This window comes from Chamaea fasciata, unplaced genomic scaffold (genome assembly GCF_029207755.1).
Source record: "Chamaea fasciata isolate MVZ Bird 193981 ecotype frontalis unplaced genomic scaffold, bChaFas1.0.hap1 SCAF_2, whole genome shotgun sequence".
NCBI classification, from domain to species: Eukaryota; Metazoa; Chordata; class Aves; order Passeriformes; family Sylviidae; genus Chamaea; species Chamaea fasciata.
In genome coordinates this window covers 50078854-50106268 of record NW_027094087.1, presented here as the reverse complement: position 1 = coordinate 50106268, position 27415 = coordinate 50078854, and the positions used below count along the sequence as shown (strand labels likewise).

The following is a 27415-nucleotide window of genomic DNA, read 5'->3' as shown; positions in this document are numbered from 1 at the left end:
GCTTTTGTATCAATTGGAGTTTCAGTGTTCCCTAGCACAGTAAAGTGTCCATAACTGAGAAAACTGAAGCAATTTCTGATGCTTGGCCATCCATTAGTCACAAGACTACTATGCAGTTGAAACGAACAGAAGCAAATTATCAGCAGTTGTGACACCCACCTTAAGTAGTAATTCCTCCTTTTCATATTTCTCCTTTTTTCTTTTAAAGACAAACTATCCAACCAGTTCAGAATGAAATATAACACATATTTCCATTAACTTTATAACAGGGATAAGACACCTTGTTTTGGTGAAATCGCAGGTTAAATATTATTGCTGCAAATTATGTAATACATGAAATTTTATACCACAAACTGGAGGAACCTGCAAAGGAATCTGTAAAGATTTATAGTACTTCTTATTCTAGAAAAGCTCTAAATTCCTAAATAATGTAGAAGTAATAGCTTAGTGTGATATTTATGAGTTGCTGCCACTGAGTCCCTTTCATAGCTAACTGGGGTAAAAGCCTGTAATTAGCAGTGTTTCAATGTGTTTGCACAGTGGGCAACTGATTCCCTCACATGGTTCATTGCTACTTTGGGAAATCTAAAAGAATTGCTTAAATGAACTTTCCAGCATGAAATCAAGAAAAAGCCTGGGAAATGCTCATGGTGACTGTTAATATCTTTACATTAGCAGTGAATTTTTGGAGGAAGAAAGGAAACAAAAGCAGATTTTATTACTGAACATACTAGCAACAGGAGTGCCTATGTTCAGCTCCCTATAAAAACACTTAAATATATGTAACTGACATATTTCATAATGAGGCACTGGAGTCTAGGATTTTGCCATCAACACTCAAGGTATTTTAGTGCATTATATTTTCAGCAATTAATTATTTACTGTTATGATTCCAGTATCCTATGAGAGCAAAATAGTCATCTTCAGATTAATATTTCTATTTTTTGTTCTCTAAATGTCAAATAGCCATTCAAAAATGGCTGTAGAGGAATCCTCTGTAATCTATGAGGAAAATATCGTGTCTAAGGTGCAAAGTGTCACATCTGTTTTAGGTCAAGATGAAGTTAATTTCCTTGGGGACTTTTCTGTCCCTCCTCCTGAGCTCTAAGCAGAGCCTAAGTGGGTAGTTTAACTTAAACATCTACCTTGTGTATTGCTGATCTGAGCAGGGCAGCCACCCCCCCATCTCAGCTACTGTGGGCAGTTTTGAGCACCTCAGTCTATGAAGGACATCAAAGTACTCAAGTATGTCCTGGGGAGGGTGAACAGTGTGGTCTGGCCTCAAGGGCAAGATTTATGAGGAGCAGCTGAGGTCACTTGGTTGGTTCAGCTGGGATGAGAGAAGGCTAAGGGGTGACCACAACACTGAGCAGTGACCTCACCCCACTCTACACCTTGCTCCAGGGGGCCAGAGAAGAGGAAGGTGCTGATCTCCTCTCCATGGTGATTTGTGATAGGATATGAAGAAAGGGAATGAAGCTGCATCAGGGGAAGTGCAGATTGAACTTCTGAAAAGGTCTTCATTGTAAGGGCGGTCAATCACTGGATCGTGATCCCCAGGGAATTGGTCATAGCACCAAAACTGTCAGATTTCAAGGAGCAATGGGATGACACTCTAATTTTAGGTAGCCCTGCAAGGAACTGGACGTTGGAATTGATGAGCCTTATGGGTCCCTTCCAGCTTGGGATATTCTATGATTCTGTGGTTTACTGTTGATTTCAAAAGGATCAGTTCTTTATTTGTTCCCTTCAGGTCTTCTTCTGCCATGACTTTGATTTGACTTTTATATTATTTTAAAATCTGCATAGGTATGTCTTCTCTTTTAACAGTTCACTTTAACAATAGAGGCAGAAGTAGATGTACATTCAGTACAGACTCTTTCAACTGTATTAAAATATCAATGTTCTAGAGTCTGCACACTAATATTGGCTGTTGTTGAGTCAGCAGGATTTACCCATAGCCTAATAATTTCCATACCTTACACAGTAAATATACCACAGGGTGTTGCTATCCTGTGACAACAATGTATCCTAGTGGCACTATCTTATTTACAGAGAATGGATATAATGTTCTTTTAAGCCTTTATTTTCTCTCATTATGTTCGTAATTTTTTTATAGCTCACAGTAAGAAAAAAAAAATAGAAAATCATAGAATGGAAGTTTTTTACTGGTAGGTATTAAAAAATACCAGGTGTTTTAGGTTTTTCCTTCTTTGTTTTGGATCTCTCCTGAAGCCTGTGGCAGAAGATAGAGATGCTTCTGAGCAGCCATTTCTTTTATTTACCTTTTTTATTACTGAGTGTTTTTCTGCTTTTATTTTTTTTATATTTACAAAATATATTTATCTTCTGAGTGCCTTTGATGTTTGTCTTGTCTGGTTCATAAGGATGTAGTCAGTTTTAAATGATAGTTTTAAAATAAATTAAAAATTTCACAATCTTGAGAACTCATGCTTAAGGCACCACTGGTTTCTGGTGTATTGTTGTTTGCCTTTTTTGTTTTGTTTTCAATCTGGTAAAGCATTGGTTTGGGATTTGGAGTCCACAGATCTTAAAGGCACTCCCTGCTGGTGTTCAGAAATCAGTTTGAGAGCCAAGCAAGGAAGAACTATAGCAGTTCTTTAAAAAGGCCATTCTTTCAGACCAGATTTTTCTACAAACTCTTGCTAGCATAATGGAATCTAATTTGTGACTGGGATTTCTTTGCAGGAAAGGCCCAGGGTTATAGATTGCTACAGCTGGAAAGCTGCTTGTACAACAATGGCTAATTTTAGTTGGGATAGGCCTGGAGTAAACTGTACCAGGAAAAACAGTGCTATGGATAATAATCATATATACTAGCACTCCATATAAATCATAAAAACAGTGAATGCAACCTTGGCATTGCTCTTGCCTCATATATCACAGAATCACATCTTCTCAGCTATGATAAGATAATGAGTTATACTAGCCATCATCTTTTATTCCTCAAGTTCAAAAATGTCTTGCCTTCAATAAAGTAAATCTGTGCAAATCCTTTTTACTTCTGAAACTGTGATTGTGGTTAGGATTTAACTTGTTTTGTAAAAATTTGTCTATTGCAGACCTCAGCTAAACTTAAAATTGTTGAAAAGCAAAAAACAGATACTCTGACTGGCAAGGGAGAAAAACAGATACTGAGGTAAATTTCCTTTATATTCCCTGTTTTCTGGAGGTGGTTTTTTTTTTTTTTTTTTTTTTTTTGTTTTTGTTTTTTTTTTTTTGTTTTTTTTTTTGTTTGTTTGCTTTTTGCTAAGTACTATGTTTAGAACATTGTGGCTTTCTGTTCATGGTTAATATCACAGCATAATCCCACTGACAAAGTATTACTCAACATAATTTTTGATAATGCTTTTCAATTAATTTATTTAATGCAAATGTTGAAAATACGTATGTTTAAATCATTGTTTGACAGACTTCTGTTTAGTTTTACGGGTTAGAAACAGAATTTGAAAACAGTCCACCTGCTCTGAGATATATAGAAATAAAATTATTTTCTGATTATAATACTTGTGGATAAGCTTGAAATTGGAGGAGATTAATTTTTTAACTGAACTGAATATGTTAAGAATATAAAGTGTGAAGAATATAGGGAGTATATATCAAAAGTTTGTTGGACCCAGTCACCTGCCTCAAGTGGCAATAAACAGATACCTACAAAAGTGTGGCAGCAATTTTGAAACTCTCCCAAATACTCTATATTTGGGGACTTCCTAAGCTAGTATGGTTTCTATGTGTTTAGTGTCTCACAGTAAATACTCTTCCACAAACCCACTTACCTTTATTATTAAAATGAGTATACACAATACATATTTGGATCATCTAAAAATGTAATGAGTAAATTATAGACATGATATTGTGTAGACACATTTGCTTACCAGCCTTTTCCTTTCATTCTGTGTAAGCGCAGAACCAAAGGATTTCATAAATTGGAACAGTGAATCTTCATGTTCCAGGAGAGGATATTAGTAGAATATGAATTAATGCAGTACAATATGAATACAGTTCTAAAACTGAAGTTTCTCAATACATAAAAAGCATTGTGTGGGTTTGAAGTGCCCCATATGTCGCTGTATCACTTCTGGCCCTGGTGATATTTAACATGATCACTTCTGGCCCTGGTGATATTTAACATGGTTCCTATGAAGAAGGTCAGAAAGGTAGAACCAGGAGGATTCACTGCTTCTGCAGTGAGATTAAATATTGTCAGCCAGATATGGAGGTTTGCTGAGGGTTAGCACTGATCTGTGATTATGGTAGGGGTTTTTTTACAATCTATTTTAGTAGACCATTACTTACCCTGAAATTATATGATAGTGTGTTTCTGTAATTTTCTTTGTATCAAACAAAAGAAAATAAAGTGTAAAAGAAGATAAAGTGTCCTGTAACTGCTGGTCTCAGATGATGTGTGGTAAAACAAAATATCCCCTTTCAATCAATTTTCCCTAAGAGGATTTTTCTTACTTTTCAATGTTCTTTAAACACATGAATATAATTTTTCATCCTTTAAATTGTCTTTAGTATAAAAGGACCTAGTTTTCAAATGATTGACTTTTATAACCAGTGACTTAGAACTTTCAGGACAAACTTTTATCTTTGCTGGCAACATGAATGTACAAATCGGGATTTCGTATAGTTTGTATTTTAAGAAAATACTAGAATATAAGTATGAACCCCATGAACACCACAAGATAACTACAACCATTGTTATATTATTCCTTTTTAATTATGTTTTGATTTATAGCCTGGGGATTGTTTGTTTAAGCTGACATTAATGAGAAATAATTTCATTAAAATAAGAGAAGATGTGCATGTTCTTGAGAATAATGTGAAAGTTTTCTGTCTAGAGTTCTTATCTCACCTCTGTTTCCCTTTTACAAAATACCTGCATTGGAATTCAAACCATACTAAGAAACTGCTTAATGCTTGTTTTAACTGTAGGAACAGGTACAGAAAGCCCAACCTGTGTATTAAACCAACACTGAAAATATTTTTGGGTAGTAGTTGTGAACCCTAATTGTTGATGCATTCAGTTTCCTGGCCGTCCAAAACAGAAGCAAGTTCAGCAGAGATCCTTTTTGTGGTTATTACAGGACAAGAAGATAGGCTAGCTCACAGTGGGAAGAACATGGATGCCTTGATGGCTCTTATCTCTGTTGCAATTTGAGCAGCCAATTTATTGTCATTCTGACCTTTACTTTTACACTGAGACTTATGGTGGGACTTATTAGCTCAGTTTCAACACTGCAGTGCTGCAGTTACCTGGCTTCTAAGTCTGTAAGTCCATCTAGTTTTGACTAGAAGAGGTTTTGCTGCCTGCAGAATTCCACACAGGCATTTTCTGTCTGCTTTGTCCAGCTGACAGTGATCTACAGTTTAAGCAGTTGATTTTGAGTAATCAACTGATTTGAATTTGAATAATTGATTATCAAGCACACTGGGGCCTTGGATTAGGATCTTTCAGCTGAGTAGAAGTAGCTCCATATCTGTATGGGCGCTTCTCCCTTCAAGACCAAGACTGCTTGTAAGAGCTGGAACAAAGACTCTGTTAATCCCAAGAACATTAGTGAGCCCTAGGTGTGACTTCATTGGCTCTTTCCCCACAAGTTTGAAACTTGCACATATACCATCATCATAGTTTCTATCACATATCTGGGTATCGTGACAAATATAATGGTGTGATGTTGTGATATATTTTCCTTCAAAATGTCTTTGCTTGAGAAAGACACTGAAGCTCTGCATATTGTTGTTAGAGTATGTAAAGGGCTGTCTTTCCTCTGCAGTAATGAACAGGAAGAGAAACGAAGGGATAGGAGCATAGAAGCAGAGAGGCAGGCTTCTTGGTCAGGAGAATGACCTTTCCACCTTGGGGAAGCAACATTCTTTCCCTGGAGATTTTTTTACATTCCCACTGATTTCTTAGAAGATCAAGATGAAGCTCATGCTGGTTTCATGTAGATGCTGTATGTATCCATGATGAGTACCACTTCAAAAGTCTGCTGGTAGTATCTCCTGCAGGCATTTCTGGTGATCATGGGCTCAAGAGCCTGGCTCTCCAGAGTGGAATACCTGCAGAGCTGTAACTACATCTGCATGAACTGTTTTCCCCTTTTCTGGTGGGAATTCTTTAACTGGTGAAAATGTCTCTGTAGTCAGTTATCACTCTCCTAGTCCCAATATTTAGCATTCTGTTCATGTTCTTCAAATGACATCACTTAGGTAACAGGAATCATGAGATGAAGATTGAGTTTGAAGAATAATTAGATGCTCTGCTAACCTGTGAACCTAGAAAAATACTTGTTTTTTTCCTTTCTCAGGTTTATTAATTCACAGTAGTAATCAGATATGCAAATATAGAAAGCATGCACATTTTTAGCAGTTAAAACTTACAGGCAATGAGACATTTGCTGACTAACTTCGCCCGTTTTATTTCAGAGGAAGACACAGTGTTCCAGGAAACCCAAAGATGGTTAATCCTCAAAAACGATCAATTAAAAAGACTGTAGGAGTGAACCAGCTTCCACAACTAAAGCACTGATTTAATGTTAATGCCAAGAACTTCCAGTCACTTTTTAAAAATGTAAAAACTTAAAGTTTCTAAATTGAAAATGAAAGCATTTGTGTCTTATTGCAATGCCAGACCCAGATTGGAACGCCTTCTTGGCTGCCTTGGTGTAAATGTTCCCCTGCCTAATGGAATTGCTCTTCTGGTTGCCATCTTTGTACTGGTGATCTCTGAACCTTTCCATTCTGTTTCTCATCAGTGATTCTGAGTGTGAGGGTGTTGGAAGACTTGGAGAGTATTTAATGTCTTTATACATTGTGTATATCCTTGAACTATGCAGCCCAGAAAACAAACAAGCCTCTAGCATTTTTGACCTCTCAACCAAGAAGAAAAAGGCAGACTGATGTAACCTGAAGTATTGTCTAAATATAACTTTTTTTAAAAGCTGGCTTGCCACAGATGCTGTGTTGACTACCGCTTTCTGTCTGCATGGTTTAGAAGCACAGCACCATTTCAAGCTGCCTTAGGAACCAGTAATGGATAGAAATGACAGAAAAATTGAGCACTTTTTATTAAGGAATCTTCAGAGCCTATCTTGAGGAACAGTTGTTTCTTTTAAACACTCTGCATGTGCTATTAAAAAACCACATATCCCTATACTGGTATATTGCTCTTTGAAATTTGAACTCTCAGATGAACTCTTGTATCCACAGTCTCAGGGTCATAAAAATCTGTCTTCTTCAATGGCATTGATCCTTGTACTTTTAGGGTCCAAAATAGTTCCAGTCCTAAAAGTCATCTCTTCAGTGAAAGTAGAACTACTTTGTCTTTTCAATCTTAAGCGTGCAATTACTGTTGCAGTTTTATTGCCTACATTTTAGTCATTAAATTTGGCAAAATTTTTTCAAGTGGCAGTGGGAGAAATGTTTTGGTAATGAAGCTTCAGTCCTCTGGGTTACATCTTAAAAGCTGTTGGCAAAGCAAATGTGGTTGCTTGACTGCCCTTTATTATTTTAAGAGCATTCCTAACTCTTTGCAATAAATTATTTGGCCTCTTTAAGAGCAGTACTAATAGTACCTTATTACTGGCAGCATTAAAGTCACACTGTAATTAAACTCACAGTAAAAGACAAACCAATGGTGTCATTCTAAAATGCAGAAAGCAAAGACCTGCAGCATGGTACAGCATATTCAGTATGGAAATCCCATTTTTTTTCTCTTATATAATATGGAATTCATTACAGATATTTGTCATGTTACCATGATGCACGGTAACATGCAGGGTGGTCTGCCTGGTCGGTTTTTTCCTCACATCATAGCACAGCTGGTTAGGTTAGCACTCTTCTGTTTGTGTTATTCACATGAAAAATTTCGAAATGTTTTTTGTGCTGACGTTTGTCACTGTGGTGAAGGAGAAGGGAAAAAAAATCACCATAATGGTTCTATTGGCATAAAAGACAAGGGACATCTGCAGTAGTAAAGAAGATCCAGTTCTTGGATTCATGCAGCAAACATTTCCTACTGCTGTCTCTTAATCAAATGTTAGTGCACTCAAGTCTGATCTTTGTAGCACCTCAGAATAACTGGAAACACTACACTAATATGACAGAACATTTTTTCACAACAGGAGATTGGGTGCTTCACTCAAGGATAGTCCTCTCTGAGGACTTAAAAAGAGGCTTTTTTTTGAATCCTTAAAAGAGACATTTATTGGTACAGGAATGATCTGGGAGAAGAGCAGAATATGTCCTATTTAGTCCTTGCTTCACCTTGCCAGGAGCAATTTGATTTGATTCGGGATTAGAAATGCAGTAGTATGATAATTAATTGCTAAACATGTGATGTTTGACCATTCTAATTGTATGTCCAGCTGTAAACTTTGTTGTGAAAAATGGTTATAGTTCTGTACTCATACTTTTTGGCATTTCATTTTCTTCCTGGTTTTCTGAAAATAAGGACGAACCTGATAGTTGAATTTGATGACTCCCAATTTCTTTGCAACAGCAAAAAGAGAGGTTTTGGTTTCAAAAGTGTCTCTCTGGATCTAAATAAAACTTTTACACATCTAGCTTTCCCAAAACACATTGGATTTTTTTTTTTTTTTTTTGATTTGATGTGTTTGGGTGAATGAGTGTTTTGAAATTCCTGGATTTATCTTGTGTGGACTTATCTTACTGTTTTGTTGTCTTATGAAATGCAGTTTGTTGACATTTGCAGCAATGAACAGTTAGATGGCTTTACATAATATCTTCTAGATGAATATTTCAGTACATTTAGGATTAATTATTCTTTCAAAGCATATACAGTATTATTTTCGGCCTAGAAGACAGAATCAAGAGCTAGGCTTACTTTAGGAAGGTACGGGAGTGTAGTGAGATATGGTTTTCCCCTGATTTCACAAGTGGGTGATCTTTTGTAATGCTGCCAACCATTTCAAGATAAAGTCTGCCTCCTCTTAAGTATCTGTGCATCATACATGACACTGAAGGAATCTGAAACCAGAAATGGGAAACTGAATTGCTGACAGTTGTGGTCAGTGATTGAATGGAGCTAAACATGAGAGGAGGACAGGATCGGAGGTGAAGGTTTGAGTCTAACCAAACATCTTCCTTCAGTCTACAGTGTTCAGAATTTACTTGGGATTCCAGATATACTGACTGTAGTGAGTAAGTGGCTTTAATTGATGGACTGGGAAATTTGATATCCTAGCTCAGCACTTGAGAGTATGCCTGCTTTACATGGTTACTTATGTAATTCCACTAATTTCAGATGAGTCATGATTTTGAGGTAACCAAGACATTTTAAGTATTTACCCCTAGTGTTTCTGGAAAATATAAATTTAAAATCTCAAATGCTGGTAAGCACACATTTCTTATTTAAAAAAACAACCTTTTTTTTTTTCTTTTGAAGTCTCATGATTAAAAATTATATTGAGTCATAATATTTGTTTTTGATTAATCAGTTTAGCACCAGTGTACTCTTCTATGATGGAATAAAATTAAAATGGGTATTGGACAGGCATTGACTGTGTGGCTAATTATTGTGTAAATATGCAGCATAACCACAAGCTGCAGAGAACTGGGGTGATGAGCTTCCTTATGTTCAGGACATCATTAATAATAAGGAAGATATTTTATTGCTTAAATACTTTGTTTAATGGGTTCTCTGTATCTGTATTTAAACTGACTAGGTGGTACAGCTGACAGTTTCCCTGTTTCCTATGATATTCTATCTCCACTGGTAAAGATGAAGTGTATAATTTCGCCTTAATACATTTCCAGTAGAGGAGGATGCTGTGCAGACCCTTTTACAAATGTGAGGCAGACACAGTAGCAAGCAAATAAATAAATTAATAAATAAGCAAGCAAATCTTTGTGTTATTAAGCTTCTGCTGGTTATGCCAGACTGGTGTCAAAAATAAAATGTACTTTGAACTAACTCTAGTTGGAAGCAGATATAATGTGCATGGACTAAAATTATAGCTAATTGCCACAGTTTTATCTCTTTACACACAGGTATCACACTAATGACAGACAGCTCTGGACTGGATAATGAGACCTTTCAAAGGCAGCAGTACCTTATTTACTTGGCAGATCAGTGTAACCCTCTCGTCCAAAGATACAAACATTGGATTTAGTCCCTTATAGGTTACATCTTAGAATCCAGTTTTTGTGCATTTCATCAGTCTGTGCCATGAACTACCAACGAAGAACCATGTAGAGATCAAATGGGTCTCTCATGTCTACAGGAGTAGCATGCAGGTGGGGCCAGGCTTTGCCTGTGGTTCTGGGAACAACATGATGCTCCACCCCACAGAAAGGGCTCTTGCAGGCTCCATTTCTAGGCTAGTAAAGTTCCTATGCTCTGGTTCCCATGTAATTTCTCACCCCTCCCTCTATTGCCTGGGAGAAGATGAATTCTACTTCAAGAACCCCTCTGTAATTTGGGGAGAACAGTATGTTTCTGGTGCTGAGAAGTGACACAAAGATAAATACACTGGTGCTGGAGGGAAGCCAGCTGGTAAAACCACAATGAATCTAAGTAAGTCTGACCTAAATCAAATGGGTTTTCTTTTGCCTTACAATGAAGATGGATAATATTGGCACTCTGTTGGGGCACAAACAGCTGTGGCTGCTGCAGCTTACAGAAGAGATTTGCCAGTAAAGACTGATGTCAGGGTATTTCCTGATGAACACGACCCAGTGTGACACAGCAGTGACACCAGTTGCTGTGCATGTCTTGTCACAGGGAAAAATGTCAGCTCTGTAAAGAGAAGGACCCCATGTGAGATCCAGGACACGCCTCACTCCCATACCACCCTACAACAGGCGCTTCCCCCTGCATCTGTCTGATCCCTCCACACAACAAGCAAGTGTCCTGTTCTGCTCAGGAATGATGTGGTGTGACACAGAAATGCAGACTGGGGACCAGAAAAATTGGGCACAGCTGAGGGGTTATTTTGGGAGAAGGATGAAGCAACAAGGCTGTGCTCTCTTGACTAGTCCTCTGCTGATTAGGAATAGGATACTGAGAAATCTCTTAAAAATATGAAAAGAAGGAAAATTAGCCTGGGAATCATCTGTCCCAGTTTGCTGCTTAAAAGTCATACATCTAAGTCTGAACTAATCACTGTATACTCAATGAGTAGTCAATGGGGAAAAAAAACCAAAACAGACACCTTCAGAGTGCAGCTCCTCTCATTTTAACAGAGATGCTTAAAATGGATCAGATGACACATCAACTGGAATTCTTTCCCCTAGAAGGAGAATATAGGATGACAAATTCAGAATAACCTGTCCAGCATGTAGAAAGGTAAGCTGAACCCTGTTCTTGTAAATTTCTTTATTTTTTTTTGCTCTGCCTAGGGACAGTGACACCCAAGACCAGTAGAGGGTCTCAGCCAGGAAGTAACACTGAGCTGCAATTTGACTCTCCTTTGGGCTGATCTTTTTCTTTCGCAGCAGCCCAGCACTCAACAGAGGACCTGTTCTTTAGGCATTGAATTTACAAGGCCCACAGATCTATTCTCATGTTGCATCAGTACTTACAAGGATAAATTACCTTTCTTTTTTTTCTTCCCTTTGAGTACATTTGGCAAGGTCCACGTTCTTTTGAAATCAAACCAACAAGCTGCTGCATTATGCTCAAAAGCCCTCCTCAAAGCCTGTAGACCTCCAATACACAGGTGGGAAAATACAGCCCATAGATCAATTTGCTACAGACTTTAGAAGAAAATCTGATGCAATTGTGATAGGAATCAATAACCCAGAGATCAATCCCTTTTTGTGTGTTCCTGTCTCTTAAAAAAGCTGAGTTAAGAATTTACAGATGACAAGTCAAATTATTGCCTGGGCAAATGTGTTCTTAGAGGATTAAAATAGTTTGCAATTCCTGCCAGGCCTGTAATGGCTGACAGCATAATTTCATTAGTGTAATATATTGCTAGGGCAAGAATAACTTGTCCAAATACACTTAAAATGTTTGGATGAAACCATCTACCTTGCCTTAGGCTGCCATCAGAAAGCACTTATCAGGCCAGACCTTCAGTCTCATTGAGACCTGTGCAGCAAGGATGGACACTGCTCCTGTGCCACGGCTCAGAGAGGTGTGAGAGCCCCATGTCCTTCACTGCCTGGAGAGGAGAGGAATGGAGGATCATATGTCTGTGCTGAATTTTCTACTCCAGACATCTGGAGTAAAGCACCAATCCTGGAAACATACAGTGTTGTGCTGTGTTCATTGCTGCCTTGGCGAATATTGTATCAGTACCTCCAGTGGCTGGTGCTTCTGGGTGTACCCACAGATATGCTGAGCTGGAAAAGTAATAGGAATTCCTCACAATTCAAATCAACAAAAGGCTTGAAAGAGATGGAATAAATCTCTCTTTCCAGTCTAATCAAAATTAGAAAACAACAATCTTGATATTATAAAACCACCCTCAGTTCTTTGGCTCTGCGTTGATGCCTCAGTCATCCTGGGCTGGGCCTGACCCTGGTTCCCCATACAGGGCCTGATCCCCAGTTCCACTTGCAGGCAGATGTCCTTTCCCAGCCGTGGGTGTCCCTGCCCCAGGGAGATGCCCCTGGTGCTCCATCCCCTCCCTGCCCTGCCCTGCCCTGCCCTGCCCTGCCCTGCCCTGCCCTGCCCTGCCCTGCCTACTCAGGGATCCCCTGCAGCTCCCAGTCCCCAGTTTCAGGGGTCACTGGCTGCCACCCATCCTGTCAGATTTGCACTCTTTGGTGGTGCTGACATAAAAAACAATTCGCTGACTGCAGGAGTGATTTACTTTAAGCACTTTAGCACCTGCTGTTGCTCATTACGGGATTATCATGCCCCAGATTGTTCCTGGCAGTCCGGGGTTTACAGTGTTAGCACATGGCACGTGTGTAAGGTTACCTTACAGGGGTGGTGGGTTCATGCACTTGCTCTGTCCTCTCCATGACCCTGCTTCATGCTAAGATCTCATGTGTGACTGGAAGCCACGTTTTAAACATGTGAAGATCAGAAAAAAATCAACAACTAAATCAATCATTTAAACAGTAGATATCAGCATCTGATGGTATCTCATGGTTCAGGATAACAGCACACTCTTCACTCTTGGCTCATTTTGTCACTATGTGGATATCATTGCAATTAGCCTTTCCTGAGAAGGATAAGAAGGCTACAAAGATGGAGCTTGTGCTAAAGGCACTGCAGACATCTGGCATTTCACACTGTTCCCTTGGGCTGCCAGTCAGTGGGAGAAGTTATAATCGTTTTTAGGGCATATATTCCAAAACTCTTTGCAAAAATAGCTGTCTCACTCCTCCTGGTAATCTCCCCTGCCTACTTAATTGCTTAAACTGCTGGTTCTTGTGTTTTCTGATGTCTGCAGTACATCCTTTTTCACTGCAGCATTTCACAGGACTGCAGACTTAGAACTTCATCTTGTTTTATTAAAGTTGGTCACCTGCAGCCTGAGACATAGAAGAGTTCAATTATTATTTTCTGGCCTGGTGTCCATCTGTTTCCTAGTGCCAGCACCAGCCACAGCAGTGCCTGCTGTGTCCTTCCATTAACTGTCTCTCCACTCTCCTCTCACCAAAACTTTCACTGGAAATTACTTGAATTGTACTGCTTAGAATGGCTCTATGGCCAACTATCACTTAGGAGCAGTGCCCATGGCATTTCCAAGTAAGGAAAGATGGAACAATCTGTGCCTAAAGATACAGAAAATGGGAAAAAGAACACGCTAACACTGCAGAGAACAAAGCACCCCGCAGCTTTCTCAGCCAGTGCTCTGATGAGGTCCAACAACAAAAGAACCCCACCAGCACCAAAAAATCCCCAACCCAAAATGACCCCCTGCTAAAATCTAAATAACAGGCTTATGCAGTGAAAGACAGAACTGGTCCTTACAAGTCTGGAGTTGTTTTGAGGAAAAGTTCAGCATGACTATAAAAATATTGCAGAATCAAAATACATATAAACTTCAAATTTAAATAAGCATTGGTACAAAGAGGGGAGAGGAGGAGTGTTACCCTATAAAAGCCTTTGAAAGGTTTACTTAAATACCTCTGAGGAACTATTTTAAATCTAAAATGGTGCTCAGAGGCAAGGAAGATTCTTCTGCTACAGAACAAAAGCAGTTTGCTGAGGCCATAATTTCTTTATTTGTAAAGATAAAATTTAACAAGTTTAATGGACTGGTAATACTCTTATATAAAGGAAAAAAAGGTATTCTAAGGTAAACCTGCATGTTTTTGGCATTATTTTGTGCTGCAGATTGCAACCATAGCTGAGGTACTTGCTCCGTATAACAGTGTGAAGATGGCCTAAGAACATCTAGTAGATTCTGGACTCTGAAAAAAAAGGTCCAGATAATACAGAATGAGTTTTATGCTAAGAACCAGATTTTCAAAGGACTTTACAGAGTAGATTCAAAGAGGGCCTGAATTATATAGGACTGGTAAGTTATTTTCCAGAAAGGGAATGTGCTGTTGACACTCTGTATGTTGCATGGGAAAAGTTAAAAATTGTAGCATGAGATTTGGAGTACTCAGATGCTGAATGGGGGGAAGCCTAAGCCATCCAGCCAGAGGTCCAGGATGATGACCAGGAATGGTGGAGAGCTCCTGTCAACTCTGCTTTATCTTATCCAGCTCAAGTGGGGGGAGCTTCCATTTCAGTTGTTGGCCACTTCATGATGGAATGCAACTTAACCAGAAAATTCTGCACTGTGTTCCATTTCAGAACTCTCAAGTGTCCTTGGAACAGTTTAGCCTTTAGAGGGTTTCTTGTTACTGGAGTTTTCTACAGAGCAGAAATGAACGCATCACTGATGTCATTACATGTACATTGCAACACACATGCTTTTCACAGTCATTCGGAATTCTCTGGTGTTTGACAAACAGAAAACACTCTGCTAAAATGGTTAAATAAAATAGGTTATTAGTTGCTTTTTTTTAATATTCCATTTCACATTTTGGAATGTATGTGTATAATAACACTGAGAGTAATCTTAATCAAGGAAAAAAAAATGGTTTCCTTATTAAGGAACGCTGAAGAGATTTTGTGTAACCTTTTCACCCACTCAAATCAACAGGCAAATCAACATTTAGATTACACACATCTACAGGAGCAATGCTCTTATCAGTTTAATTATTTCACTTTGTTGTTGCCCAAGAATCTTTATTTTAAATATAACAGGTCAGTCTCCCTCTTTTATTTTTTTCACTGACCTTAAACACAACTGATATTTAAGAGTTTAAAGTTGTGATTTTTGGCAATTTTAACAAAGCAGTGATATCAAAAGTCTCTTGTCTATGAGCTGATTAGTCAGACTGGTGATTTGATAAATTCAGGCCCCTTCAGTGTGCATAGAAATACCAGAATATTTTCTCTCCAGGTATGACACTTTTATCAAATAAGCATTTTCTATTTGTATACATCTTGTCCTGCATTTTTAAACCAAGGCAGTGCTGGAAGCATTAAAAGTGACAATATCTAAAGTTATTTTGTGGCATCTGACTCTTAACAGGGTAGTGGAAACACAAACCAGAGAAATGCAAATAGTTTTCAAGAAAAACTTCTTGATTTTTCTGGTAGAAAAGGTAGGAAATTGAGGTCAGTCTAGACAACATGCATGCAGCTTTTCTGGAATAAAGACACTATTTGATATCAGAAAAAAAAATTTAAAAAAAGAAAATACACTACCAGATGTTGATACTTATTTTTCTAAAATATGTATTTTATTTTCAATTTAAAAATTGAAAAATCTGTGGGAAATACTTCATACCAAAGGTTTTTAATGACTTTTAATGATTCATATTTTTGAATCTTAGTTTTGCCTTTGAATTTTCAGTTAGAAGGCACAATTTCAGCTGCCGGCAGCAGTGGTTTTGACATGGAGGAATGGGATTATTTATTGCCGTCACTGTTAGCAGTGGAACTGTGCTTGGTGGGGAGTGGCTGTACAGCCTGTCTGCCCACTTGGAGGAGATGTGCATTCCATGAGAAAAGTTGAAGCTAGTGTTTGACAAACCACAAAAGTCTGCGATACCTGTAGTCTTGTTCTCAGGTGACAGTCACCTAACTGGAAGAGGATTTTCTTGGGTTCATGAAAGGAGGGGTTTCATTCTTGTTGCTATACTGTACCTTTAACTATTGGGTACCTTCTTCAGTCTGGGAGTTAGAAATTGCAGGCAAGCTGTACTGCTCTCACTGACATCCCATTCATTTGGGCTGGGCTCTTGGGAAAACATTTTTAAAAGGAGAAGTGGTTGAGCTAAGAATAGATGATTACTTCTAAATTTGCTTTCTAAGGGCCATTAAGTAATCAACTGAGCTCCCTTGATTGGGAGGAAAGCTCAGTAAACCAACATAATGCTGGGTCAGCATGTGTACTAGTGAGCACATCGGAGGGAGCTTTGCATGGCTGGGTGGAAAGTTCCCAGTGATAGCCATGACCTGTTCTCTTCAGGATAGTGCATTTCATTAGGTGAATATTGAACAGCCCTTACTTTGGTCTGCATCACCTCCCAAGGTCACCCTGACACCAGCCTAGGTGTCTGTAATTCAAATGTGAGACAGCAAGACAACGCAGTATATGGAGGTACTTACCTTTAAGGCTTCATTTTATTTAGACAGTTCTGAATATGGAATGTTATAATTAGGACACTCGGCTGGGCTGTAGGAGATGATGAGGATACAGTGACTCAATTTCTCACTTGTCTGTGGGATAACAACTGTTTCCTGTGGGCGTTGTAAGCACTATAATTCTGTCATGTTCTGGAGGTGTTTCCAGCTCAACGTGACAGGCATTACCAGTTAAATCCTGCAAGAGTCCTCTAACTCAGAAAAAAGGAAATAAGAAAATTGAATGAATGGTGGCAACTGTGCATGATTATATTTTTCATACGCCAAAAAATGGGATTATTTGGGTTTATTGGCTGGCCACCCAGAAAGATGTAATACCCAGATTTCTGCCTAGTGCCTAGTTTCCTGCAGGCCGTTCAGGCCATGGACTGCTTCTGAAGCACAGCAGAGCCGTGATCCTGATTCTTTGTGACAGGCACTTCCACCAGTCTAGACTTAGTGAGTGTGAGAAATCATGGCAAGTTAATAATGTTTTTCATCCTCCCGTCCTGAAGGCTAAATGTCTTCTCTGTAGGGACAAGGATCCTCCATAGGGTAAAACAGAGCAGTCCTCTTTTGCAGGCAAAAGGGCAGCCACAAGTAGAAATCTATAGTCTCTTCTGTAGAGTGCCATGGGAATTGCTTTGAATTAATGGTTTCAAAATCTGTCACATTCTGCTTCAGAAACTGTTGGAGGAAAGGGCCCTTTAATCTTCCTTTCTTTACTGGCATGAGAACTGGACGAAATCTGCTGTTTTGTCCTAGCTGAGATTGGTACAGAACAACCTTTATGACTGAATCATTGCCAAACACCCTTGGGTTCGGGACATGAGCCTGAATGAAACTGTCAGCTGTACTGGGAATATTTTCAGTTCCCTCCTCATCTCTGGCTCCCCCACTCTGACTTTCTCCATACATTTTCAAGGAAAGAGATAGGATATTTGGCTCAGATGTTGGATTTTGTCCAGGTAGATGTAGAGATGGAAACCTCTTCTTACTGCCCAAAGTGAGAGAAATGCACACAAAAAATATGGACAACACTTGTACATTAAAACTCATAGGAAAATGGTAATAATAATAATAATATGTAAGGTGACTTCACTCTGTAAGTGTTTCTTCACTTGAATATCTTTTAAAGTGTGAGTTTATGGCTTATAACTTAGCTTTAGCTGATTTCAGTTTGAATTCTTCAGGCTTCTCAATCAAAGCACAGAGATCCACCCACAAGAAACAGCTTGCAGACTCAGACCTTTAGCTGGAAGAGTTGGCTGACTTATGTCAATCAGCCTGCCACTATATTCTCTCCCTACTCTCTTCTTAAAATAGCAGTAGCTAGTTGAAAATTTGTTTTTGTGGGGGTGGGGAGGTGATAGGAATAATAAAATGAATTCATAAGCCTGGCTGTGCATCTTGAAATATATCTATTGATTCCTATCTATACTGGCCATTCACATGTGGTGTATAGCTCCAGAGTTCACAGTAACACCATTCAAAGGGATTTTGACATTTAAAGGTCAAATTGCACCGCATTCATTGGGAGAGCATAATCCAAAAAAAAGTAAAAAATTAAAGTGAGCCTCAGAAGGAAAAATTAAGAGAACAATGGTGTGATAGCTTGCCATTTTGCTTGCAAGTGGTTTTGAAGATCAGTCAGTAGTTTCTCTTGCCATTCTCAGTGAAATAAAAGGGGTATATAAAGACAAGCCTCTGGTGTCAAAAAATGGCTACAGTGCCTCTCTGCTAGAGATCAAATAGCCAAGGTGCTTTGAAAAGCAGAGGAAATAGCAAAAAATTATATGACAAAGTTCTGCTTTCTGCCTTCTGCTTCCCTCTTCAAAGAGCTGGAAACTGAACAAGCCTTGCCTGTGGTCCATGCATTCCTCAACTTCTTTGCTTCTCTTTTTATTTTTTTTCTTTGAATTTTTTTTCATCAGAAAATAAATTGGTAGGTTTAGGAAAATTTAGTTATTAAGGAAAGAGAACCAACTGAGTTGTAAAGGCCCTCTTTTTCATCTTAAAAATCAGAGAGTCATGCTGGCCGAGGGCACACAGTGCTGCTATTTGCACAACCTAAGGGCAAGAAACATTTTTTTTTAAGCTCTTGTTGTTACAACACTTTTATAATAGGCACAGTCAGAGCAAAAGCCTTCAGGAAAAAATGTAAACATTTTTATAAATTTGTTCTGTTGCATAAGAACTGAAAGGTGAAACCAGCTTTTTTCCCCATTCCAAAGTAAAAATAGACCAGAAGAACAAAAAGCAGATTAAACTCTCAACTTTTCTTGAACTTCCCTTAAGATTAACACAGAAATGTGGTTTTGCAGCTGGACACTCTCCATGTCTCTAAATCACTGTTTGTTGTCTACTTTTCCACACCATCCAGCTCACCTGAGAATCTGCCTTTGATGTGTGCTGTTGAAATGAGTCTTTAAGATGGATTTTTAAAAGGCTGACATTTAGCTAGATGGGAAATAAATACCGCTTGACTGTAATGGTAGCACACACTCTTCCTCCCCCAACTTTTGGAAGGATGAAAGCACAGGCCTGTCTTCTTTCAAGGCATTTTCAAACTTCCAGAAATGAGTTAGCAGGAATTTATTGTCAGAAACAAAACACCATGACTGCCACTGCAGAGCTCCCTACAGAACTGCCATGCACATCAGCCTGGCTGATTTGAAACTACCATGTGTTGGCAGGGAAAACATGCAATGCACTTAGATCACTTCCAATATGCAAGATTTCTAGGAAAAAACCAAACCCAACACAGTTAAAGGTCTCCCACTATCAGATTATGATTTGCCACTGCAACATGGAGCACTTAAAGCGAAGTTTAAAGAATTTTCAAACTGATTATTTATTTGGCTGTTCTTTTTACCAAGTTTCTGAATTCTGATTTTACAATCTCATAATTTAATAATGAAAAGAGTAAAAAGCAAACACTATGTATGAGTGCCTGTAAAGGACATAGAAGACTAAGCAATATATTTAAGTTGACTTAACTGGAATAATTTAACTGGATCATGCTGAGAAGTCTTAATGTACAACTCGTGTAAACATTAATTTTCAAGAAATGCCACAATTTTGCTTCTGAGCTCCTTCACTGTGGTACAAAACAAGGACACATGTAGTGAAATGGGATTATTTTCCTTGGGAAGAACTTGAGCTGCTCTCTCCCTACCAGAAGAAGCCAAGAGGGTGAGCGTTGTTAATTCCTTAAGCAACTAATACAACATAGCTTGCTTTCAAGGAGAAGATAAACTTTTCTGATTATTTTAACCAGAAAATAAATGAAGTTATTATTATTCCAACTGTGATCAAATGAAGGTATTACTATGAAGTTATTACTTTGATCTCCTGAAGCAAATAAAGGGAGGGAAATGATTTAGTAATTCTTCAAATACTGTCTGGCTATAGGAATTTTGTCCAAAATAGGATTTTTCAGGCACTCAGAACTCATTCTAGATATTTTACATTATTTTACATCCTGCCTAAACATTTTTCCCTGTGGTTAACTGATTTTTCCTCCTGTCATTACAGGCAAAAACACTTCAAAGCAATGAAAGGACTCATAAGAGGCATCTGATGCCTGGGCTTCCATCACCACCAGCCTGTGTCATGTCACAGAGGTATTCCTGAAAGATGTGGGTCCTTCAGGATTTGTATCTCAATTATGCTTCTTCACTGCTGAGTGTCAATACACCATGTCTATTCATCATGCACAAAGAGACAGCTGGGCTTGTTCAGCCTGGACAAGAGAAGGCTCTGGGGAGACCTTATAGCAGCCTACCAGAACATAAAGGGCACCTGCAAGAGAGCAGGAGACTTTTCACAAGTGGATGTAGTAATAGAAGAGAAAAGGTAATGGTTTAAAACTGTCAGAGAGTAGATTTAGATATTAGGAGGAAATTTTTTACTGTGAGGGTGGTGAGACACTGGCACTGGTTGCACATAAACCCTGTGGGTGCCCCATCCCTGGAGGTCTTCAAGCCCAGGCTGGGTGGGGCTTTGATCAACCTGGTGTAGAGAAGTTGTCCCTGCCCCAAGGCAGGGGCATGGGAACAAGTTGATTTTTAAGGTCCCTTCCAACACAAGCCATTCTAGCATTCCATGATCTTGGCAAGTGTATCACCTTATCAAGTGTATCCGTTCCTCATCAGGAGTAGTTTTTCTTAATCTTTTAATACCCTGGGTCATTGTTCTTCTGAGTGCTGTTTGTGTGGCTGTACGTGTCATCACAATGCCCCCAAGTTTATGTAGATCTCTCATAGATGCTGCCTGAGACCAAGTCCCTTGGCACCCTGCTGTGAGTTACCTGGAAGCATTCCCACAAGCAGGTCTGACAGTTTTATATTTATGTTGTGCAGTGCTTTGGTCTCCAGAAACCAGGGCCAGACTTGTGTCCCAGGATTATGTATCACCTTCTCTAATGAGCTGGAAAACACCAGAATACAGCACTCACAAAATCAGTAGAAACGACCACACAACAGCCACTGAGGGAGAATTTTCACTCATCACAGCTGCCAAAGGAGCTTTGTGCCAACAAGAGAGGCGATGCAAGACTGCAGGAAGCCACTAGCAATACCCTTGTCAAAGAAATGTTGATAGCTTGCACTGCTACTTCATGAGTCTCAAACCACATTTTACTTAAATGACCTTTAGGTTTCCATTCACAAACAAAAAGAAATAATAAAATTTAGAGATGCTTTGAGCATGGGTTTGGCTTTCAGTTGTCCTGAGGATCTTGCTGAAGACCTTGGCTGGGCTGGTTTACAGGCAGTGTGTGACTGTGGTTTTTTTTACACAGATGCCCATCTTCCCCTTCCCGTCAGGTCAGCCAACCAGTCTGCAGCTGAGCTCCATGGAGATACAGAAAAAGGAGTGAAGCAGTTGCAGTTAAAAAGACCATAAATTACTCCCTTCTCAGATCGTGGGTGAGCGCAAGTTGCACCAGTTTTTTATGCCAGCATCCCACTTTCCTTGATGACTGTCTTAACTTCAGCCCTCACCACTGTCTTTCAGGCAGTTTTTAAAACACACAGAAGTACAAGAAGAACCTTGTCATTTCTCCATATTTGCAAATCGAGCTTTGCTAAGACAGGTTTTCATGAGTGAAAGCACTTCGTACATGAAGGAGGACACAGCTGTTAGGGATGACAAAATCTGACTGGCCAGGGCTTTGTTTTGTTTTGTTTTGTTTTGTTTTAATGCTGTTACGTGAAATCATGTTTTTAGTATTACTTCAGTGAGCTCCAGAAATCTTAGAAAAACTTAGACAATCTGCAGTCCTGGGGGGGGCGGGGGGGGGGGTTGGTGGTTTTGGTTTTTTTTTCCTCATGATAAGGAAATTATCCAATTATAAGCCTATAGGATTATAAGACAATAGGAATCATGACCCCTCCTTAAATTGGGAAATATTCTTAAGATCCCCTCTCAAGACCAAGAAAGCAAGATAATTGCTCCTAGAAAATGATTCCATTTTTGAGGCAAGTGCATTTTCACCAACATTTTCCTCTCACCTTTGAGAAAACTCAGCTGAGTGTCTGAAATTAACAGTCATGAATGTGTGTAAGGATGTGTGGAATGCAAAATCGTATGGAAGGTAAATGACTCAGGGAAAGTAAAGGACATCTAGGTAACTGGAATGGAAAAGCATTTGTCTATTAGATTCAACTTCCATCTATCAATCACAGCCCAGTTGTCACAGTTGGGACAGCCACAGGAATGGATTCATACAACCCAGGGGTTCTTAGGAGAAGATGGGATGATGTTCTGTATAGGTTAGACCATCTCCACCAGAGTTCCTTCCTTGCTGTGGTGTGCATAGGATGGACCACAGACATTATTTTTAGCATAGTGTGAATGGTTTGCTCTGGATTACTGAACAACAGGAAATCAGTGAAAGTGAAATAACAAACAAAATCTAATCAAACCATGCAGTCTCTGTCCAGAGGCTTGATTTAGGCACAAAAATGTAAGCATACATAAAAGGTTACAAGATCAGTTATTTCTGCTTGTTCTGGTGCTGCCAACTGTTCTTGTCATTTGAAAATGCCTCAGCAGTGTCTTTCAAGAACCTTCCTCATCTCTTTGCTCTGCTCAGACAATTTATCTATCACTAACCTTTAAAGAGTATTTTATTTTCCCAGATAGTGTTTGGAAGCACAGCAGAACAGTTTAAAATACGCAAATATGTATTTGTAGGTAGGTAGAGTTTATGAGGGTAAAGCAAATTTTGAAATTTGTGACATTAAATTCCTAACACATCATATAAATATGTTTTGTTAAATGTCTGGTTATCTGGGCAGGGTAAAACATGTTGGGTTTTTTTGTTTGTTTGTTTGGGGTTTTTTGTTTTTGTTTTTTTTATTCTGTTTATAGATGACCAACATAATTATAACCAACATAAACTGAGAGCCAGATTAAAAAATGGCTACTGTGTGTCTAATTTAATCTTAAATGTAAATTACTATTCAGGTGCCTTTTTTTTTAGTTGAAGTTTATCTAATTTAAGAAGCTCAGGACTTGCCTCTTCACATCTTTTAAGATACTGAGTGCGAATCAAGTGTGTGGGTTTCCATCACCTTGATTACCCTTGCCATCAGAGAAACTGTGCTGCAGGTCATAATAGCAATAATAAGATAATTTCCGTGTTTTTGGGTTTTTTTTGTTTGGTTGTTTGGTTTTTTTAAATTTATTCCTGGCAGAATAAAAAAAACCTGTCTGTTTCCCGTGAAGTATAATTCTTGCCAATAAGAAGATTAAAGACTGTTTAGTCTACCATCATTTTTTCATTTCCATTTAGGTCCATGGAGAACTTAAAAGCAAAATATTTTGCCAATAGTACCTTCATAACCACAATAAAGATACCAGTAACTTTTGTTTTCCTGAAATGGTTGTAGCTGCCCATACCTACAGGTTGTAAATAAAGCTAAGTCTTGCAGAGATATCAGTAAGAATGTCTGCTTTCACTATGAAAATGTTTGCTCTAAGAAGCCTGAAGCTTGAAAAAAAAAATTCAGAAGATTCCTTCAGCCCTACATTTTCTCCTAAAATGAAATCTTTCGACTGCTGCTCTCCTCAAAGCAAAATGGTGGGTCTGAAGATGAACTAAGGTATTGTGTCTGAGTTACTGGTCTTCTGTTTCTTGAAAATAATTCTCTAACCAAGAATTATTTGCTAGGATCAACAGTTGCATTCAAACCTTACTCATTGGTTAGCAGAATGCAGCCTTGCGATGCTTCCAAGAACCATAGAATCATAGAATGATGCAACTTTTAAGGCTGGATAAGATCTTTGTAAACATAGCACTGCCAAGTCCACCACTAAACCATGTCCCTCAGTGCCACATCCACATGTCTTTTAAATACCTGCAGGGATGGTGGCTCAACCACTTCCATGGGCAGCCTGTCCCTCTGCTTGACAAGCCTTTCAGTGAAGAAAATTTTCCATCTGAGGAAAATATCTTTTGAGTGCTTTTATTTTTAACTTATTTTTTTAATCTATAAAAAAAATATCAGTGCATTTAGGGTTGAATATAGGTTGACTTATGGATTTTTAAGAACCTCAGAAACCTCAAAAACTAGAAAAAATCCAAACCAAAAAAACAAACCAAACCAAAACAAAACAAACCAAAACAAACCCAAAAAAAAACAACCAACCAACCAAAAAACCCATAACAGAACAAAACAAAACAAAAATTCAAACTTGAACTTCTGGAATACAAAACCTCCAGGCACCAACACAGGCTGGGGACCAATAGCTGAAAAACAGCTTTCCAGAGAAGGGCGTGGTGGTTTTAGTGGGCAAGATGACCAAAAGCCAACAGTACACCCTTGTGTCAAAGAAGGCCAGTTCTAACAGCTGCTGTCCCATTTCCTTGATTAACTTCTGTTCTGGACTTCCTCTTCAACTTCTTTAAATTGCAGTAGTACTATTTGATTACAAACCCATGTGATTACAGTGAAGGCAGAATATGCAGGCTTTTTTCTTCCCTCTTCGTTTGAATGCTGAAGACTTTTCACACACCAGTTACTTGTGTGAAGATTCTGACATTTCCATGAGCTGATCAGAATATGCATAAGCAGACTCAGAGGATTTTCTTCCCTTTACAAAAGTTTAAGTGACACAGTCACATTGGGGTGTTTTACCCTAGGAAACAGAAAAGAGTACCTGAAGAAGTAGTTTACTGCTCATACTCTGAATATTGTCATAATTAATCCCTGTTTGAAAGTTATCAGATGAATGCTTGCTGTTGTTAGGTGAAGCCAGTCATTAATTATCTACATTTTCTTCTTTTTACAGTCATTCTTTCTACATAATTAAAAATTCTTCCCCATCCAAAGAGAAGTCTGCATTCCAGCTGAGTCTGAGTCTCCAAGAGGGAAACTTTTTCTCTTATTGCTCGTTTCTAGTCATCCCCTGCTGATATCCTGTCGTCCAGTCAAAACAGAATGATTTTGCAAGAGGCTTTCAGCAGCAAAAAACTCCCTGAAGCTTTGCTGTAAAATAATACATGCGATGTACTGGAAAAAAATTGAGCTCACAGTGCTGGAATATAAAATCGTAGTAACAACCACGATTCAGTTTGACACACCAAGCCCAATATTAATTTGAAACAATTCCATGTAGTTCTTGGGCATTGTCAAAATGGGAAGTGGATGTAATAAAGACACTAACGAAATTAACTTATAAAAATGTATTGAGGGAAGCAAATAATCACACAGAAGTTTTAACTGACTGGTGAATACAAGGTCAGATTTCACCTCACAGTGCTGAAAATCTTGTCTATTTTGTCTGAGAATATTGTGACATGCCTAAGAGCAATCAGGCATGATGCCTAAAAGCATCCGAAATGACTTAGTATCCAAATGAAGAATTTAAAAACCCTCCAAACATTTCCTAATTAATTCAGCTCACTAGATTGCCTGTGGACTGTCAGTGGTGATGTGAGGGATTGGCAGATTCATGCACCGTTAGGGGTAGATTCTTCTAGAAGCCACCAAAATGGAATCTGAAGATAGTCTACAAATACACACAGTGTTGTCACTATGGAATCCTGTGGGGATCATCATGAACATCAGACGAACACAGAAGACAATCTAAATTCTGTCTGGAATACAGGATGGAAGGCTAATCTGAGCATTATCTGTCTTTTAAAATCAGTTTAATTAAATTCATGAATCCGGTTGATTGGACACATTTTTCCTTTTTTTTTTCTTTCAGTATATAAATAAGGCACTTCTCACACTTTTTTTAAAGATTTGTGTGAAGAAAATGAGACATAAAATCATTGGTGTGGTGAAATAATTATTCCAATATTAAGATTTTTGTAATTTATGGCTAATTCAGGCAATTAACCTGTTGCAGTAAACATGAGATTTAAATTGTTTTATACAACCAAAGAATTTGGAATGCACAAATGCTTTCCAAACATTAGTTAGTTATCCAGATATTTTTCTGTGCCTGTTACACTGTGTAGATGAATGTGCAGAGCCCAACATGGACAGGGTATTAGACAAAAGCAATGGCCAAATTCAGACTGGTGAAGCTCAGCCAGATTGTTGTGTAGGATTCAGTAAACTTTTACTGTGTAATACTTAAAATATATCATGTAACAATGCTATGCTACTCATTGTTTACAGATCTTTTAAAAAGTTGAAATTGTTCTTTCCTCTATGAGGGTCACATCATGACAGTTCAGAGTTTCTGAGAACAAAACTGATCTCTTGCTTAGGAACATTGCAGTGGAGGAACATGAGAAATGGAGGGGTTCTGCTAATCTAAAGTACAATCTTATCTGTTATCCAAGCCCGGTATAGTCACCTGAGAAGCAGTATCTTGAGCCATCTAATTTACTCTGCCTTTTGCAATTCTGGATTAATCTGGAATTCAGGTATTTTGCTGGTGTCACACCTGGTCACAGGGTTGGAGGTTGGACACTATCATATACCATGTTATTCCTTATTACCCCATTTTGTTCCTGACCCATTCTAGATTGAGGCACTGAAAAGCCCCTGAAAATGTTACATAACCCAGTAAAGATTTTTTTTTTTTCCTATGGTGATCTGACATGAACAACCAACTCTTTAAATTATTTTTTAAGTTTTTCAAGAACAGCTTCATTTATCTGAGATGTAGTTGATGGAAAGTACAATTTTCAAACAGTGCTTAATAGCATGGAGGTTCCCAAGGTGCCATGTAATATGTAATGGTTTTTGCCATGAAACTGATTTCTGTTGATGTTGTTTTCTATAAACATTACTTGATCTAATAAAACTTATTTAAGAGCTCTACTGAAACAGAACAATTACCTCTTGAAACTTTTCCCAGTATCATCTAGCTTTCTAACCCTATATATTTTAGTTTCTCATATAATAATTTTATATAGTGCTCTACTAGTTTTTGATGATTTCTGGAGTAACTATAATAGAACTGTCTTTATAAAACAAATGATTTTTACTCTCTGATGAGGCCTTGTTCTGCTAAAAAAGTCAATTTTATAATAAGAGCTTCCATTAGGAAATAAATTTTAAGTAACTTCGAAATATGTGAATTGAATTTGCTCTTCATTCACAAAACCTAATTTGTAAAAGATGTACTTTTAATAAGAACACAGTTCTACAGGAAATATTAATATTTAAATTCTCCTGAGCCTGAAGACCTGTTGTTAAATTTCATTTTTTCACATAATGTTGAAATAGAGTATAGAAGAGTGTTCCTTCCTGCACCTGTGTTATGCAGTTAAAGGCATCTTAATACATTTTATTTTGTAGTGTG

At 38.3% G+C, this 27415-nt stretch overlaps 1 protein-coding gene across 5 annotated transcripts in view; it reads left to right on the top strand.

Annotated features, from left to right (window-relative positions):
* The window catches only part of CCDC169 (coiled-coil domain containing 169), a 46885-nt gene extending 21047 nt beyond the window's left edge, over positions 1–25838 (top strand). For 2 of the 5 annotated variants that reach the window (XM_066176012.1, XM_066176013.1), the window contains exons 7-8: positions 3084–3160; positions 6454–9855. In XM_066176012.1, the coding sequence (XP_066032109.1) occupies positions 3084–3160; positions 6454–6556 (180 nt within the window). In that variant the 3' untranslated portion in view covers positions 6557–9855. Of the gene's footprint in view, positions 1–2119; positions 2172–3083; positions 3161–6453; positions 9856–20176; positions 20266–21443; positions 21477–24940 lie in introns of those variants that run through there. The other 3 variants (XM_066176014.1, XM_066176015.1, XM_066176016.1) reach the window with 3 other exon arrangements.
* Positions 25839–27415: the final 1577 nt, after the last annotated feature.